The sequence below is a fragment of the Anolis carolinensis genome, chromosome 6 (assembly GCF_035594765.1).
Source record: "Anolis carolinensis isolate JA03-04 chromosome 6, rAnoCar3.1.pri, whole genome shotgun sequence".
Taxonomy (NCBI): Eukaryota; Metazoa; Chordata; class Lepidosauria; order Squamata; family Dactyloidae; genus Anolis; species Anolis carolinensis.
In genome coordinates this window covers 66375064-66390131 of record NC_085846.1, presented here as the reverse complement: position 1 = coordinate 66390131, position 15068 = coordinate 66375064, and the positions used below count along the sequence as shown (strand labels likewise).

The 15068-nt window shown below is 37.0% G+C and overlaps 1 protein-coding gene across 6 annotated transcripts in view; it reads left to right on the top strand.

The window, feature by feature from the left end:
* The window catches only part of ulk4 (unc-51 like kinase 4), a 266746-nt gene that overhangs the window by 84678 nt on the left and 167000 nt on the right, over positions 1–15068 (top strand). For all 6 annotated transcript variants that reach the window (XM_062984172.1, XM_062984171.1, XM_062984173.1 and 3 more), the window contains 3 exons: positions 3849–3905; positions 11197–11248; positions 11347–11441. In XM_062984172.1, coding sequence (XP_062840242.1) covers positions 3849–3905; positions 11197–11248; positions 11347–11441 — 204 coding nt within the window. The remainder of the gene's footprint in view (positions 1–3848; positions 3906–11196; positions 11249–11346; positions 11442–15068) is intronic.

Genomic DNA, 15068 nt, shown 5'->3' with positions numbered 1-15068 from the left:
GTTCATTTTCTCCCACAGCAAGCTGTCATGTATTCATACAGCCGTGACAGAAGCCTCAGTGCCCTACAAACTTATGTACGAACCTTAGATCTCAGACCTCAGATCTGCTCTAGATGTAGGTTTTAGGGCAAGTTACTTCCCTTGACTAATTTGCTTGTGTTTACGGAAACTGGTGTTTTTCTTGCAGAGGCAATCCATTACATCTGAGTTAACCCTTACCCTGGTAATCTAGAGGCAGGTGTCACATAATATTTTCAGAAACCCTCTCTGTGGAGTTCTTTCCCCAACCTTTCAGTTTTCTATCTTCTGCCTATGTCATGTCCAAAGCTTATATTATTATTATTATTATTATTATTATTATTATTATTATTATTATTATTATTATTATTATTATATTTGTTACCTGCATCTCAGCATAGCTTGAGGTGGGGCATAACATGCTTAAAACACATCATCATAAAATTCAAAAATATATGTATTAAAACATATTTCTATAAAATTTACATACTAATATATATGGAACAAAGATTAAAATACAATAGACATAGAATATAAATTTAAAATTCACAGTTTAAAATTGACTGGGTCGTCCTGCTGGAAGAGATAGATCTTCAGTTGTATCTTGAATTTTGACAGCTGATTTAGCTGTAAAAGCTCTTCCAGCAGGTCATTGGGGCAGCCAGTGAAAAGGTCCTCTGGGTGCTGGTTGCCAGTTGGGTTCTGACTGGTTGGAGTAAGTGTTCCCCAGAGGACCTCAGTGTTCTGGGTGGATTATACGGTAGAAGGCGATCCTGTAGGTAACCTGGATCCAAACCATGTAGGGCATTGGTTGTCAGCCTGGGGTTCCCAGATGTTTTTGGCCTTCAACTCCCAGAAATCCTAACAGCTGGTAAACATCTGGGGACCCTAGGTTAAGAACCATTGATGTAGAGCAGGGGTCCCCAAACAAAGACCCGCGGGCCGGATGCGGCCCTCCAAGGTCATTTACCTGGCCCCCGCTCTTAGTTTTAGACTTCGCCTCACCCAAAGTCTGAAATGACTTGAAAGCACACAATACCAACAATCCTACTTAACTTGACTATCATATTGGCCAGAAGCAGGCCCAGACTTCCCATTAAAATCCTGATAGGTTTATGTTGTTTTTATTTTTAAATATTGTATTGTTCTTTCATTTACTAATACTGTGCTATGGTAATAATTGAATATATTGTGTATACATATAATATTGATACTAATATTATAATGTAATACAATATAATACTAATAATTATACAATATAATAATATTAATTATATATTATATATTAAATGTAATATTACTAATAATATTACGGTATAGTGGTATAGGACAATATAGTATTATATAATGCTAACATTGTGCTATGCCAATAATATTATATATTGTATGTACATATAACTTGTAAGCCGCTCTGAGTCCCCTTTGGGGTGAGAGAGGGTGGGGTATAAATGTAGCAAATAAATAAATAGTTGTTGTTGGGGGGGGTTGCACTACAAATAAGACATGTGCAGTGTGCATAGGAATTTGTTCGTATTTTTTTTCAAATGATAATTCGGCCCCTCAACAGCCTGAGAGACCATGAACCGGCCCTCCACTTAAAATGTTTGAAGACCTCTGATGTAGAGCTTTAAAGGTCAAAACCAATACCTTATATTGTGCCTGGAAACTAATTGGCAACCAGTAGAGTGCCTTTAATATTGCTTTAATATGCTTACTCCTAGATGTTCCAGTAAATAGCCTGGCTGCCATGTTTTGAACTAATTAGAGTTTCCAAATTTGGCATAGAGGTAATCCAATGTAAACCTTCATAAGATATAACTAAAAGGGGTTTTAGAGAGAAGGCAGTCTCCTATGTAACCAGGTACTAAAACTGTAGGACATTTCAAACTAATAAAAATACTTAAATCAGGTGCAGTAGCCACTTGATGAACTTTAGAAATTTCAGTGGGTCCAAAATGCTGCAGCCAATCTGCTGACTGGGCTTATTATAGGGAATACATAGTACCCTTCTTGCAACAGTTTCAGTAACTACAGTAAAACTCCGCTAAATTGAGCCCCGCTCGTTCAAGTGTCCGGGCAATTCGAGCCAAATTCCTCACCCCCCTCACTCACCCCTGCAGATCCCAGTGCTGCTGGAACCCAGCCGGGTGAGTGAGTGAGCGAGGGATGGAGGGTGGGCTTGCTCTGTCGCTCCTCCGCTATGCTGGGCGCCGGTGCTGCCGGCCCCAGCATGAGAGGGAGCCGAGGCACGGGCGGGTGGGTGAGCGGGGAGGACTTTTGGAGCCCTCCTCGCTCACCCACTCGCTGACTGGCTAAATTAATAAATACAGTAATTACTACATAACTTTACTGTGTATTGAACTGCTTTTTCTGTGGATTTGTTGCAAAACATGATGTTTTGGTGCTTAATTTGTAAAATCATAACGAAATGTGACATTTAGTAGGCTTTTCCTTAATCCCTCCTTATAATCCAAGTTATTTGCTTATCCAAGCTTCTGCCGGCCCGTTTAGCTTGGATAAGTGAGACTCTCCTGTACTTGGTTTTTCTGGCAAGAGTTCAAAATGGTGGTTATAAACGTTAGCTTTATATGGCTTGAGTCTAGTCTACTTTAAAAGTTGATCTCCCTATATGAGCTTGCCTTTGAGTTTGTAGGGGCGGGTGGAGTTTACAGGTCCCATCATTGTCATAGGTACATTTGATGAAGACTTGCAAGAGAGTCTTGAATGTTCCCTTCCTACCCAGTTAGATAGCTGCAAAAAGTATTTTCCATTTTCATGACAAGTAAGATACCTACATCTCCTAATGTATTTGTCATTGAGCTAGTGCATCTGCTTGGTTATTCTTCCCTTTGTGTCTGTCTTTCTTTCCCTTTCTAGCTAGTTCTAGCCCCTTTTTGTTTTCTTTTACTGTCAGTGATGAAGCTTTGTCTGAAACCTTTTTTAGATTCTGGCCGCAGTTTATTTTTCTGTGGTGGTGATTTTAGGACTGACTCTTCTGAGTCACTCTCACTTGATAAAAATATTTTTCTTAGTACCGTTTCTGAAGAAAATAGATTTGTATTTTTTGTTGTCTGTTGCTCTGTAACCTGCTGAGCCGTGGTTGGTCATAGAAGCTGGTGATCTATTTAAATAGTCTTCCACTTGTCTTTTTCTCAGACAGCATTTTTGGATTACTATCTATAATTTTAAGTCAGATATTTTTCTCTTTTCATTAAAATTTAATTTTTATAAATACTGATAATCTAGAGAATCAAAGGGAGGGGGGGGGGGAAAGTAAAAAACTGGTGTGTTGGAAAGGCGGAAAATTAAAAATCTGAGGAAAGGAGAATCAACATTCCTAAAGGGAATTATTTTAGACTCCTGCTTTGAGCTGTTGGTGCATGGGGAGAATCCCATGTGTCATGGATTGCTCCTCCTGATATCCAGAAATGATCATTCATGGTAAGTCAGATCTCCCAATTTTCTAATCTGTTTATCTTTGGTCAAGATGTGGGAAACTGAAGGAAAAGAGAAGAAAGGTCAACAGAAAGTTTCAGGAAAACCAAAATTGTGAATCTTGCCTCTAGTGTGTCAGAGCAAGTGTTAACTCACATAGCAGGGATTACTTCTTTGTCATGTGTGTCAATTTTTGGCCAAGTTAGCTCTCTTTTAGTCAGTTTCTGCCCAGGCCATGAGTGCTTTGATATTAGCTATGAGTACCCACTCAAAATTCCAAATGTACTCATTGATCTAGAAAAGTAAGAAACCATTGACCCCAAATTATATTATATACAATATAATTATATTATATACAAGTACATAATATTTTTTTCAAACTTTTATGCTCACAGGTATTTCGTCCACAAATTGTAAATGAAGAGTTTCTTTTCAACTATGGAACTTTACTAGTAAGTAATCTAAAGTCGTTGTCAAGATAATTGATACATATAACCGAAATGAGAACAACTTGTATGGAAGTCAAATGTGTATGGGTAATATATTAACTGTACATAATTTAACTTTAAGATTACTCCACTCGTTTTGAGAAAGAACTATTTGTGTGACTTTCCCTACAGAAATATTCTAAAATACTATTTTTTAAACTTTTACTTTTAGTTGATTGAGAAATTTTAATTAAAATAATGATAATAAAATAATTAAAGCTAAAATGCAATCTAATGCAAAATTAATTAAGTACATCCACAAGCGATAATTCATATGAAACCAGAAATTTATAGTTTGCTCTGTTACAACAACAACAACAACTCTTTATTGATCAGTCAATTTTGATCATATCAAAACATGTGGAGTTTGCTCTGTTACGGATGCTATACTTTGCGTTAAAGTTTGTTGTTACCCATCAGATGTCCATTGTGCCAATCATTGTAACTTTGATGCCATGTGGCAGTTCTCTCTTCAGCAACTTTACCTTTAATCTTTAGAATTACTATTGTTTCTTGGTGTCACAACGTCATTATGATCTGGTGTTTTGTTGCTAGTTATTGGCACTGCCACTGGTTGAAAAGAATTACCACCTGATGGAACAGATACTGGAGGAATGGGAGCAACAGTGAAATGTTGAAGGGTAGAACTCTATGACACATAGCTAACTCAGTACGGTAGCCTCCTCACCTCAAATGTAGTGGAAGATGTCATTATGTTGCCAGCATTAAAGTACCATTCAAATTCCAGTCTGATAATCTACTGTACATTGCATGGTGTAACAATGGTCCTACCTTGCCCTTTCCCTCAGGCAGCAACATATCCTGGCTCAGATGTAACTTCATTGACAGTTGCACATATTGTGTGTTTAATTGACTTACTAGAAATCTCTCATCCACTTACACCAAGGGTTTAGTAAAGGCCAGCCTTGTTGAGAGTATTGTAAATGGGAGGAGAAATCTTTTCTTACTAATATTTTTAATAATATAATATTTCTGGTAATTTTTATCAATATAGTAACCAACAACATCCCTGGGATCAAACTTTAAAATGGAAATATAAGTAGAGATGAAATATTCTTTCTATTTTTTTGTAATATTTACTCTGAAACATTGTTTTGTATGCTTAGGATGCTGTCTGCAAAAATTACAATCTTTTTTCCCCCTCTTTGCCAGAACATTTATGTTATGTTTAGTTGATGAAGGTTGTATAAACTAGAAAACTCAGACATTTATCACACTCAATGTCAGCTCAACAGCTTTGATATTAACAATAAGATCTGTATTGAGATTTCCAGTGTGCCACAAAGGGCTGCAGTTAAAATGAAGCACTACTTCTATTTCGTATTGTTAGTTTCTGCTACTACTTGTCAGAGCTGCTGTCAGATGACAGTTATATCTTCTAAAAGGATCATCTTTCTTTTGAAACAAAATTAAGTGGATATACGTGGCACAGGGGTGGTTACTGAGGTGAATGTTACATACACAGCAGACTGCAGTACTCTGTCATCGTAGCAGAAGGACTTCTTTGTGTGTAACTCCAAGACTGTGAAACTAAATAGCTGAGATTCGGGGATACTAAGGGGATCCCAGAAGTGTGTACTTTGGGATTATGTTTTAATTGTGTCAATGAGTTTTAATTAATTTTGATGTGTGTGTTTCCTATGGTGCCACCTTCCAGTAAAGTAGATCTTAAATATAGCTGTAATCAGCTCCACTGGCTGCCAGTCAGCTACCGAGCACAATTCAAAGTGCTGGCTTTAGCCTATAAAGCCCTGAACAGTTCCGGCGCAGTCTACCTGTCTGAATGTATCTCCCCCTATGAACCACCTCGGAGTTTAAGATCATCTGGGGAGGCCCGGTTCTTGATCCCACCTTCTTTGCAAGCGCGATTGGTGGGGATGAGAGACAGGGTCTTCTCAGTGGTGGCCTCTCGGCTGTGGAACTCCCTCCCTAGTGATAATCAGATCAGCCCCCTCCCTCCTAGCCTTTAGAAAAAGAGTAAAAACCTGGCTTTGGAAGCAGGCCTTTGATAAATAGTGCAGTGCAATAATTTTACCTGGAAATCGGGCAGTTGATTATGGAACGGCTCTAGACTTTGACTTTGGATGATGTGTCTTAACATTGGAATGTATTTTATTTCATGTTTATGTTTTTATGACCAAGGCACTTCACTAGTGTCATTGTAAGCTGCTTTGAGTCCCCCTCGGGGTAGAGAAAGTGGGATATAAATATGGTAAACAAACAAATAAATAAATACTGTATATACTCGAGTATAAGCCTAGTTTTTCAGCCCTCTTTTTAAGACTGAAAAAGCCCCCCTTGGCTTATACTCGGGTGAGGGTCCTGGTTGGCTTATATCTGGATCTGCTTATACTTGAGAATATATGGTACATTTATTATTTTTCTCTATTATTATTGGTATTATTACATTTATTATTTTTCTCTATTATTGTTGCTACTATTACATTTATTTTACTCTATTTTTATTCTTCTTCTTAATACATTTATTATTTCACTCTGATCTTATTACTATTATTGCATTTATTATTTTACTCTATTTATTATTACATGTATTATTTTCCTGTATTTATTATTATTATTATTACATTTATTATTTTTCTTTATTATTGTTGCTACTATTACATTTATTTTACTCTATTATTATTATTATTATTATTATTATTATTATTATTATTATTATTATAACATTTATTGTTTCACTTTGATCTTATTATTATTATTGCATTTATTATTTTACTCTATTATTACTTGTATTATTTTCCTATATTTATTATTATGACGTATTATTTTACTCCATTATTATTAAAAGGATACATAAGCACATTGACACTGAAGAAGATGAGAATAATGATTGGAGCAGAGTTGGACAGTCTTATCTTAAATTTGAGCTTTATGTAAATATTCAAAAACATTTAACCTACTGATGCCTCAATTAATGTCATTTTATTGGTATCTATTTTTACTTCTGAAATTTACCACCCTCGGCTTCTACTGGACTCAATGTTTTCCCAGGTTTTTTGTGTGGTAAAATTAGGTGCATTGGCTTATATTCGGGTCGGCTTATACTCGAATATATACAGTAATGTAATTTTATTGGTATCTATTTTTACTTCTGAAATTTACCACCCTCGGCTTATACTGGAGTCAATGTTTTTCTAGTTTTTTTGTGATAAAAGTAGGTGCCTTGGCTTATATTTGGGTCGGCTTATACTCGAGTATATACGGTAATGTAATTTTATTGGTATCTGTTTTTATTTCTGAAATTTACCACCCTCGGCTTATACTGGAGTCAATGTTTTCCCAGTTTTTTTGTGGTAAAATTAGGTGCCTCGGCTTATATTCAGGTCGGCTTATACTCGAGTATATACGGTAATGTAATTTTATTGGTATCTGTTTTTATTTCTGAAATTTACCACCCTTGGCTTATACTGGAGTCAATGTTTTCCCAGTTTTTTTGTGGTAAAATTAGGTGCCTCAGCTTATATTCGGGTCGGCTTATACTCGAGTATATACGGTAATAACCACACCCTGACTCTAGAATATTTAATATTTCAAAAGTATTTTCACTTGCTTCTATGCTCCCTCCGGGGTCCTGATGAGTCAGAAAGCATGCATAAGCTAGGTTCACATGGGCCAGAGGCACAACAGGCAAAATATACTGGATATAAACTATCCAAACTATGCTGCCTGATAAGGGAAGGAGAAAAAACTTACCAATTAATTGGAGGGAGGGAGGAAGACAATTATTATTATAATAATTATTATTTTCTAATCTTTTTGAAGTTGGACTGTTTTTCTAGTTTGTAATTAGCATTACATACCTTTGATTGTTTGTGATGAGTAAACACATGCTTGTGTGATCCTAATGGAACTAGTCACTACTCCAGGATAGGGAACCTTGTGCATACCTGACAGAGTACTGCCTGCATTAATAGAGAGTCTACTATGTAACCTTCTATTTGTCAAACTGTTGTATCAAGAAAAACAAACAGCTTTGTGATTTATTTTGATTTAAAATTATTGAGAAAAATGTCATAAGGTGCTCTGCTATGAATACTTCGCAGAAAGGTCCTACTGGATTAGCAGCCAATGGTATTTCTTAAAAGGAAAATGTTGGAACAGCTGGTTCCATAGCAACCCCACTTGTGAAATTGCCACCGCTCCTAGTGTCTGCTTATTAGTTTCTCAATAGTTTGCTTTCTAATTCGTTGTCATAGCAATCTTTTCTTCCATTTACAAGCTATCATTCTTAATCTATGCTAACATTTCAAGATGGTATGTACTTTGCTCTACCTGAGATCATAGCAGCCATTCATACTAATTTCCAGCGGTATTCAGTTCTCAGAAGTTTCCTTATTTTTCCATTACAGCTGGAATTTGTAGAAGTTGGCATTGGACTTTTCTAACCATATACTTTTATTAGTTTTATTAGTTTTCTACCTGTAACTGGCACTTTGAATGCCAAATTATTTCTTTCACTCCAGCTCAGATGCTTTTCTTCTCTAAGACAAAACAGCCAGCCTCTGCAAAATCTTGCTGGCAATCTCCCATTGTTAAAGCAAGGTGTAAGTTAAGGACTTGAGAAAGACTTTTATCCATAACAGACTTCATTTTTATAACCATTGGTGTGTATAGTTATGGCTTGTGCCCTTTTTGTCATTATGAATTCCAAAAATTGGGTTCATCATACAGTCAACACAAACTATGATTGTCTGTAAGGGAAAAGCATGAGTGTTTCTGATGAAAATAATAAGATCAATCTGACCAATTTCAGAAAATGTTGGTAATTTTGGTAAATGTTACAGTAGTTTTGACAATTTGTCTTGAAGCACAACCTGCATGCTATCTGAAGTTGTTATTCTGCGGAGTAGAAAGGTCTCAGTTTTATCCCATTGGTGATTTGGATGGCTTTCAAAAGTTTAAAGCATAAACATTTAGGCATGCACAGAAAATCTATTGCATATTCCTTATGTGCCGAGGTTTCAACATTCCCATTTTAATTAGTCATTTAATGTATGGTGAAAATGGCAACATGCTTTTATTTGGCAGACTGAAATTTCCATGTTGTAACTGGGTTCCCAGAGCCATTTGAGTGCCTGAGCTGAAGGACAAGACCCCCCCCCCCCACTTTACAGGAGTTAAATAGATTAGCAGTTGACTATTACCTTGTTGTTTGTGGCAAGACAATGTTTTCAGGCACCTACAGTTCTGACTTTCAACAACTTGCTGATGATCTTCACCTTCTCCCAACTTCTTCCATCCCATCATTTACTGCACCTCAGAAAGTTGATTTATTGGTGTTATCCTTATAATGTGGGAAAGTATACATTTTTGTAATTCCTTCTGCATGTAGGTAGATCCATAGAACAGATGTTATGTGATGAGTTCAGAACAATGATATAAATGACAAAATACTATATTTCCAAAGAATAATTATTTTTCCATAGCTGTATCCTGAAACTGAAAATCATTTTTTTAAAGTTTGATCTGTTGTCGAAGGATTTCATGGCTGGAATCACTGGGTTACGGTGAGTTTTCCAGGCAGTATGGCCATGATCCAGAAGCATTCTCTCCTGATCTTTTGCCCACATCTATGGCAGGCATCCTCAGAGGTTGTGAGGTCTGTTGGAAACTAGGCAAGTGAGGTTTATGTATCTGTGGAATACGTAACAAGCCACAAGAGTAAAGACAAAGATCCACCCTGAGGAAAATTGTTCTTCCCATACATCAAGAGAACCACTGACCGCATAGGGAAGCTGATGAAGAAACACAACTTACAAACTATCTACAGCCCCACTAAGAAAATCCAACAAATGCTATATTCAGCAAAGGATAATAGGGATCCTTTCACCTCTACAGGAGTCTACTGTATACCATGCAGCTGTGGACAAGTCTACATACGGACCAACAATCACAGCAATGGACAAACATGAATCAAGGAACATGAAAGGCATTAATTCAACCAGAGAAGTCAGCCATAGTAGAGCGCTTGATGAACCAACCTGGACACAGCATATTATTTCAGAACACAGAAATGCTGGACCACTCTAACAACCACCATGTCAGACTACACAGAAAAGCCACTGAAATCCACAAGCATGTGGACAATTTCAATAGAAAGGAGAAAACCATGAAAATGAACAAAATCTGGCTACCAGTATTAAAAAAAACTCTAAATAGGTCAGTAAACAAAGGACAACACCCAGAAAGCAGGGTGCTTGCCATAGATGTGGGCGAAATGTCAGGACAGAATGCTTCTGGAACATGGCCATATAGCCTGGAAAACCCAAAGTTTGATCTACTAATAATGTTCATATCTTCAAAAAAATTGATAATTATCTCATTTTTATTTTTAGCATCCTGTAGTTTTTATATTGCTGAACTTCATCTGACTTCCAAAATTATGGTACAGTAGAGTCTCGCTTATCCAACGTTCTGGATTATCCAACGCATTTTTGTAGTCAATGTTTTCAAAACATCGTGATATTTTGGTGCTAAATTCGTAAATACAGTAATTACAACATAACATTACTGCATATTGAACTACTTTTTCTGTCAAATTTGTTATAAAACATGATGTTTTGGTGCTTAATTTGTAAAATCAAACCTAATTTGATGTGTAATAGACTTTTCCTTAATCCCTCCTTATTATCCAACATATTTGCTTATCCAACGTTCTGCTGGCCCATTTATGTTGGATAAGTGAGACTCTACTGTAGTTTCCAAAGAAGGAATCATGTTAATTTCTTGCAGCATAAAAAGGAAGAAAGAAGCAAGGGGAAAAGAAATATGGCAGCACATTTAAGACAACCTTTTTTTTTGCATGAGTTTTCATGGGCCATAATATGAGGTTAAATCCACAAAGGCTCTTGTGAAAATAAAAGTCAGTTAAATGTGGTGTCACATTTCTTTTTTCCTCCAAGCTCACTCCTTCCTCCTTTTTATGTTTCAAAGTTATGTTATCAGCTGTTGAACCTGAAATATTGATGCTTCATCCTTATATAGCATTTATTTAGATATAAATCCAGTTGAATACAATGTATTGTCAGTAGCAAAGTTTAAAAAACTATATTCCATGTGTAGGGATCTTCTGCTACTTGTGTTATAAAATCTTAGGCTCACAGAGCTGCTTATATTAGATGCTATTTATGTTTAACAAAGATGCAAAAAGAAGAAAAAATATGCTAACATTTTTTATTATTTGTGCATTTTTTCCACCCTGCGTTGGCAACAGAATTTTGTCGTATTAATGGATTTAGGAGAAACTAACTTAGATGGAGCAATAGGTAAGATGAAGCAATATATTTGGAATATTTGCAATATTGTTTAAATATAAGCATTTTTTTTGTATGAAAGAAGTCGTGCTATGATTTTTTATCAACAGGTCAAACAGGTTCAGAAGAACTGATTAAAATTACTTTATCAACATTTGAAGCAATAATTCAGCATCCAGTATTGCTGATGCCTCACCACTCAACAGTAAGTCTTGATACCACATGAAACTGTGACATTTTTATTGCCTGTACCCTCAGTAATAAATGGAATATTTCCACATAAACCACAATTATTACGTTCATGGCTTTAAAATACTTTTTTCTTGATAATTTAGCACCACTGTCAAAAATAATAACAAATACTTCTCACCATGCTACATTTCTTTGCCAGTAGCTTTACTATTATTTCTTTTCCAACAAAAAAGGAAGAGGTCTCTAAAGTTGTGAAAACTCAAAGGTGAGAATTTTGCACAGTTCTTGCTTGGTAGTTGCATTCTTAAAGTATTTTTGGAAGTTATACTGTTTTTTGTGCAGAACCAAAACTTGTGTGCAAAATCCCCCATTATTTTCAGATACGTCCCACAGCTACTTTTCAGTTAGAGGTTTTGTGGTAATGTTGCAAAATTGGTGGATTTGTGTTTCTAGAACTCTGCATGTTTTCTTTGGCAGAAAGGTTACATTTATTGTGCAACCCCCCACCTCACCCCCAATTTCATACTGTCTGGAAGCAATGTTTTTTTCTTTCAGTTGAACCTATGATTTACTGCATAGAGCTATTTCCTGAAACATGTAGCATTCAGGAACTGCTCAGAAATATTTGTTTTCTTTGATAGCATTATTCATCCTGGCATGTGAAAATTAAATAGCCAATGATTGTGGTTATAATTTCAGACTATGGTGACTCTGATATTTATTTTATTTATTTGTTTAAGTTCTGTTTTACTGTCACGGGATCCAAGGCAGCACTCAATATGATACATTGTAGGCTGTACATACTTTATCCAACAAAATGAAGAAAATAAAATGTTGTCTTTTAAAGCTGTGAATGATCAATCATGTTGCGTAGCTATGACGATAACGCTAAATCAGAATTACGATATTAATTTGTAAAGGTGAATAAATTCTCCTTTGACTCACTGAACCATCAGAGGGAGATCTTGCACAGCTAATAGGCAAAACAGTGTGGGTTTCACTTTTATAAATAAAAACTACATAGAAAAATGAACAATGTTAGATTATAGAAGATGCTACAGTAGAGTCTCACTTATCCAACACTCACTTATCCAACGTTCTGGATTATCCAACACATTTTTGTAGTCAATGTTTTCAATGCATTGAGATATTTTGGTGCTAAATTCGTAAATACAGTAATTACTACATAGCATTAATGTGTAATGAACTACTTTTTTCTGTCAGATTTGTTGTATAACTTGATGTTTTTGTGCTTAATTTGTAAAATCATAACCTATTTTGATGTTTAATAGGCTTTTGCTTAATCTCTCCTTATTATCCAACATACTCACTTATCCAACGTTCTGCCGGCCCATTTATGTTGGATAAGTGAGACTCTACTGTAGTTTTCATGTATGTCAAGTTGCTGAAATTTATTACCAAATTTCACCATCTCCCTAGCTCAATGGTGGGCAACCTTTTGAACTTGGTGTGTCAAAATTCACCAAAAAACCTAGCATGACTTGGGTGGTGTGTCACTTCGAGAAAAAAACACATAATTTCACAATATATAAAGTTTAAATAACAAAAATATATAATTGTAAACTATAACTGTATTTAATAAATCAAAAACTATTTACTACCATTATTTCCATGTACAACAATCTATGGTACCTCTTGCAGTTTCCACGCTGATTTCTCTCTGTTGTAGTTTCAATGTAATCATGAGTAATGAATAATATAATAATAATATAATAGTAATAATATGATAATATACTACAATAATAATAGAATGATATACACACACACACACATATACATACACACACAAATGTAATGTGCATAATTCCCATAGAGTAAACAACAAAACCACTGGACCAAATCACACCAAATTTGGCCACAAAAGACATTAGTCATCCAATCAATCTGCATGCGGCAGCGTGTCAGTAAAAATGGCTAGGCGTGTCAGTGCTGACATGCGTGTCATAGGTTGGCCATCACTGCCCTAGCTCCTTGTAATCATTTTTTCTGTCATTCTGTAAAGCTAATAATTTTGTGTTAATGAATTGTATGATTCCTTTTTTCTTTTGTTTATATAATTATAGGGAAGGTTAAAATGTTTAAATTGCTCTCCCTTATTAATATATGACAGGATAAAAAAAATAGCAGACTGTGACCTAGGGCGCATCCAGACAGGATGCAAAATGTGCGCCCTCTCAGATTTTCACATGTGTGGGGGGGGGGGGGGGAGAGTGTCCAGATGACTTCCCACGAAATTGCAAATGCTTTTGCCACAAAGAAGGAAATTAATTTGTTAGTGGGTTTGTTCCATGCCTTCCTGGAAGGCGCGGGGCAACCCCACTATGGCCGCTGTCTGGACTGGCCAATCAGAAGGGGCTGTCTGCATAGCTGTCTCACATTTTCCAGGCTGAATCAGACCTGGGAAACACGAGAGGGCTCTAATCCCCTCCCAGAACCCCCCAAAACTTTTTTTTAAAAAATTACCCATTAGCGTGATGCCTGAGCTCTCCTGGCACGTAGGAATGGCACGCCAGGAGAAAGGTTGGGAAGAGGAAAATTGCTTCTGGCTCCCCATTCTCCTTGATACCACTCTGATGGCCGAAAGCAAGGAGGAGCCGAGGAGCCTTATCACCAAGGTGAAAGAAGAAAATGCAAAAGCTGGGTTGCAGTTAAACGCCAAGAAAACCAAGATCATGGCAACTACACCTATTGATAACTGGCAAATAGAGGGAGAAAACGTGGAGGCAGTGACAGACTTTATATTTCTAGGCACAAAGATCACTGCAGATGCAGACTGCAGCCAGGAAATCAGAAGACGTTTACTTCTTGGGGGGAGAACAATGGCCAACCTTGACAAAATAGTGAAGAGCAGAGACATCACACTGGCAACGAAGGTCCGCATAGTCAAAGCAATGGTATTCCCCATAGTAACCTATGGCTGTGAGAGCTGGACCATAAGGAAGGCTGAGCGAAGGAAGATAGACGCTTTTGAACTCTGGTGCTGGAGGAAAATCCTGAGAGTCCCTTGGACCGCAAGAAGATCCAACCAGTCCATCCTCCAGGAAATAATGCCCGGCTGCTCACTGGAAGGAAGAATATTAGAGGCAAAGCTGAAGTATTTTGGCCACATCATGAGGAGACAGGAAAGCTTGGGAAAGATCACGATGCTGGGGAAAATGGAAGGAAAAAGGAAGAGAGGCCGACCAAGGGCAAGATGGATGGACAGCATCCTTGAAGTGACTGACTTGACCTTGAAGGAACTGGGGATGGTGACGACCGCCAGGGAGCTCTGGTGTGGACTGGTCCATGAGGTCACGAAGAGTCGGAGATGACTAAATGACTGAGCAGCAGCCCCATTCTCCTGGCTATCACTTCTACATGCCAGGAGAGGTCCGACACTATGCTTGTGGAGGCTGGGTAAGTTATTTTATTTTTAAAAGGGTTTTGGGAGCAGGGTTGGGGAGGGTTGGGGAGGGGTAGGTATTGGGAGGACATGTAGATAGCGCCCACAGAAAGCACAGGCCTTTTTAACAGTGTGCAGACTACAGTCTGCCCCGACCTGGGTTTTTTAAACCTAGGTTAAAGCAGCCTTTACAGCTGTCTGGAACCACCCCCTGTCTTGTATTCAATTATGACAATA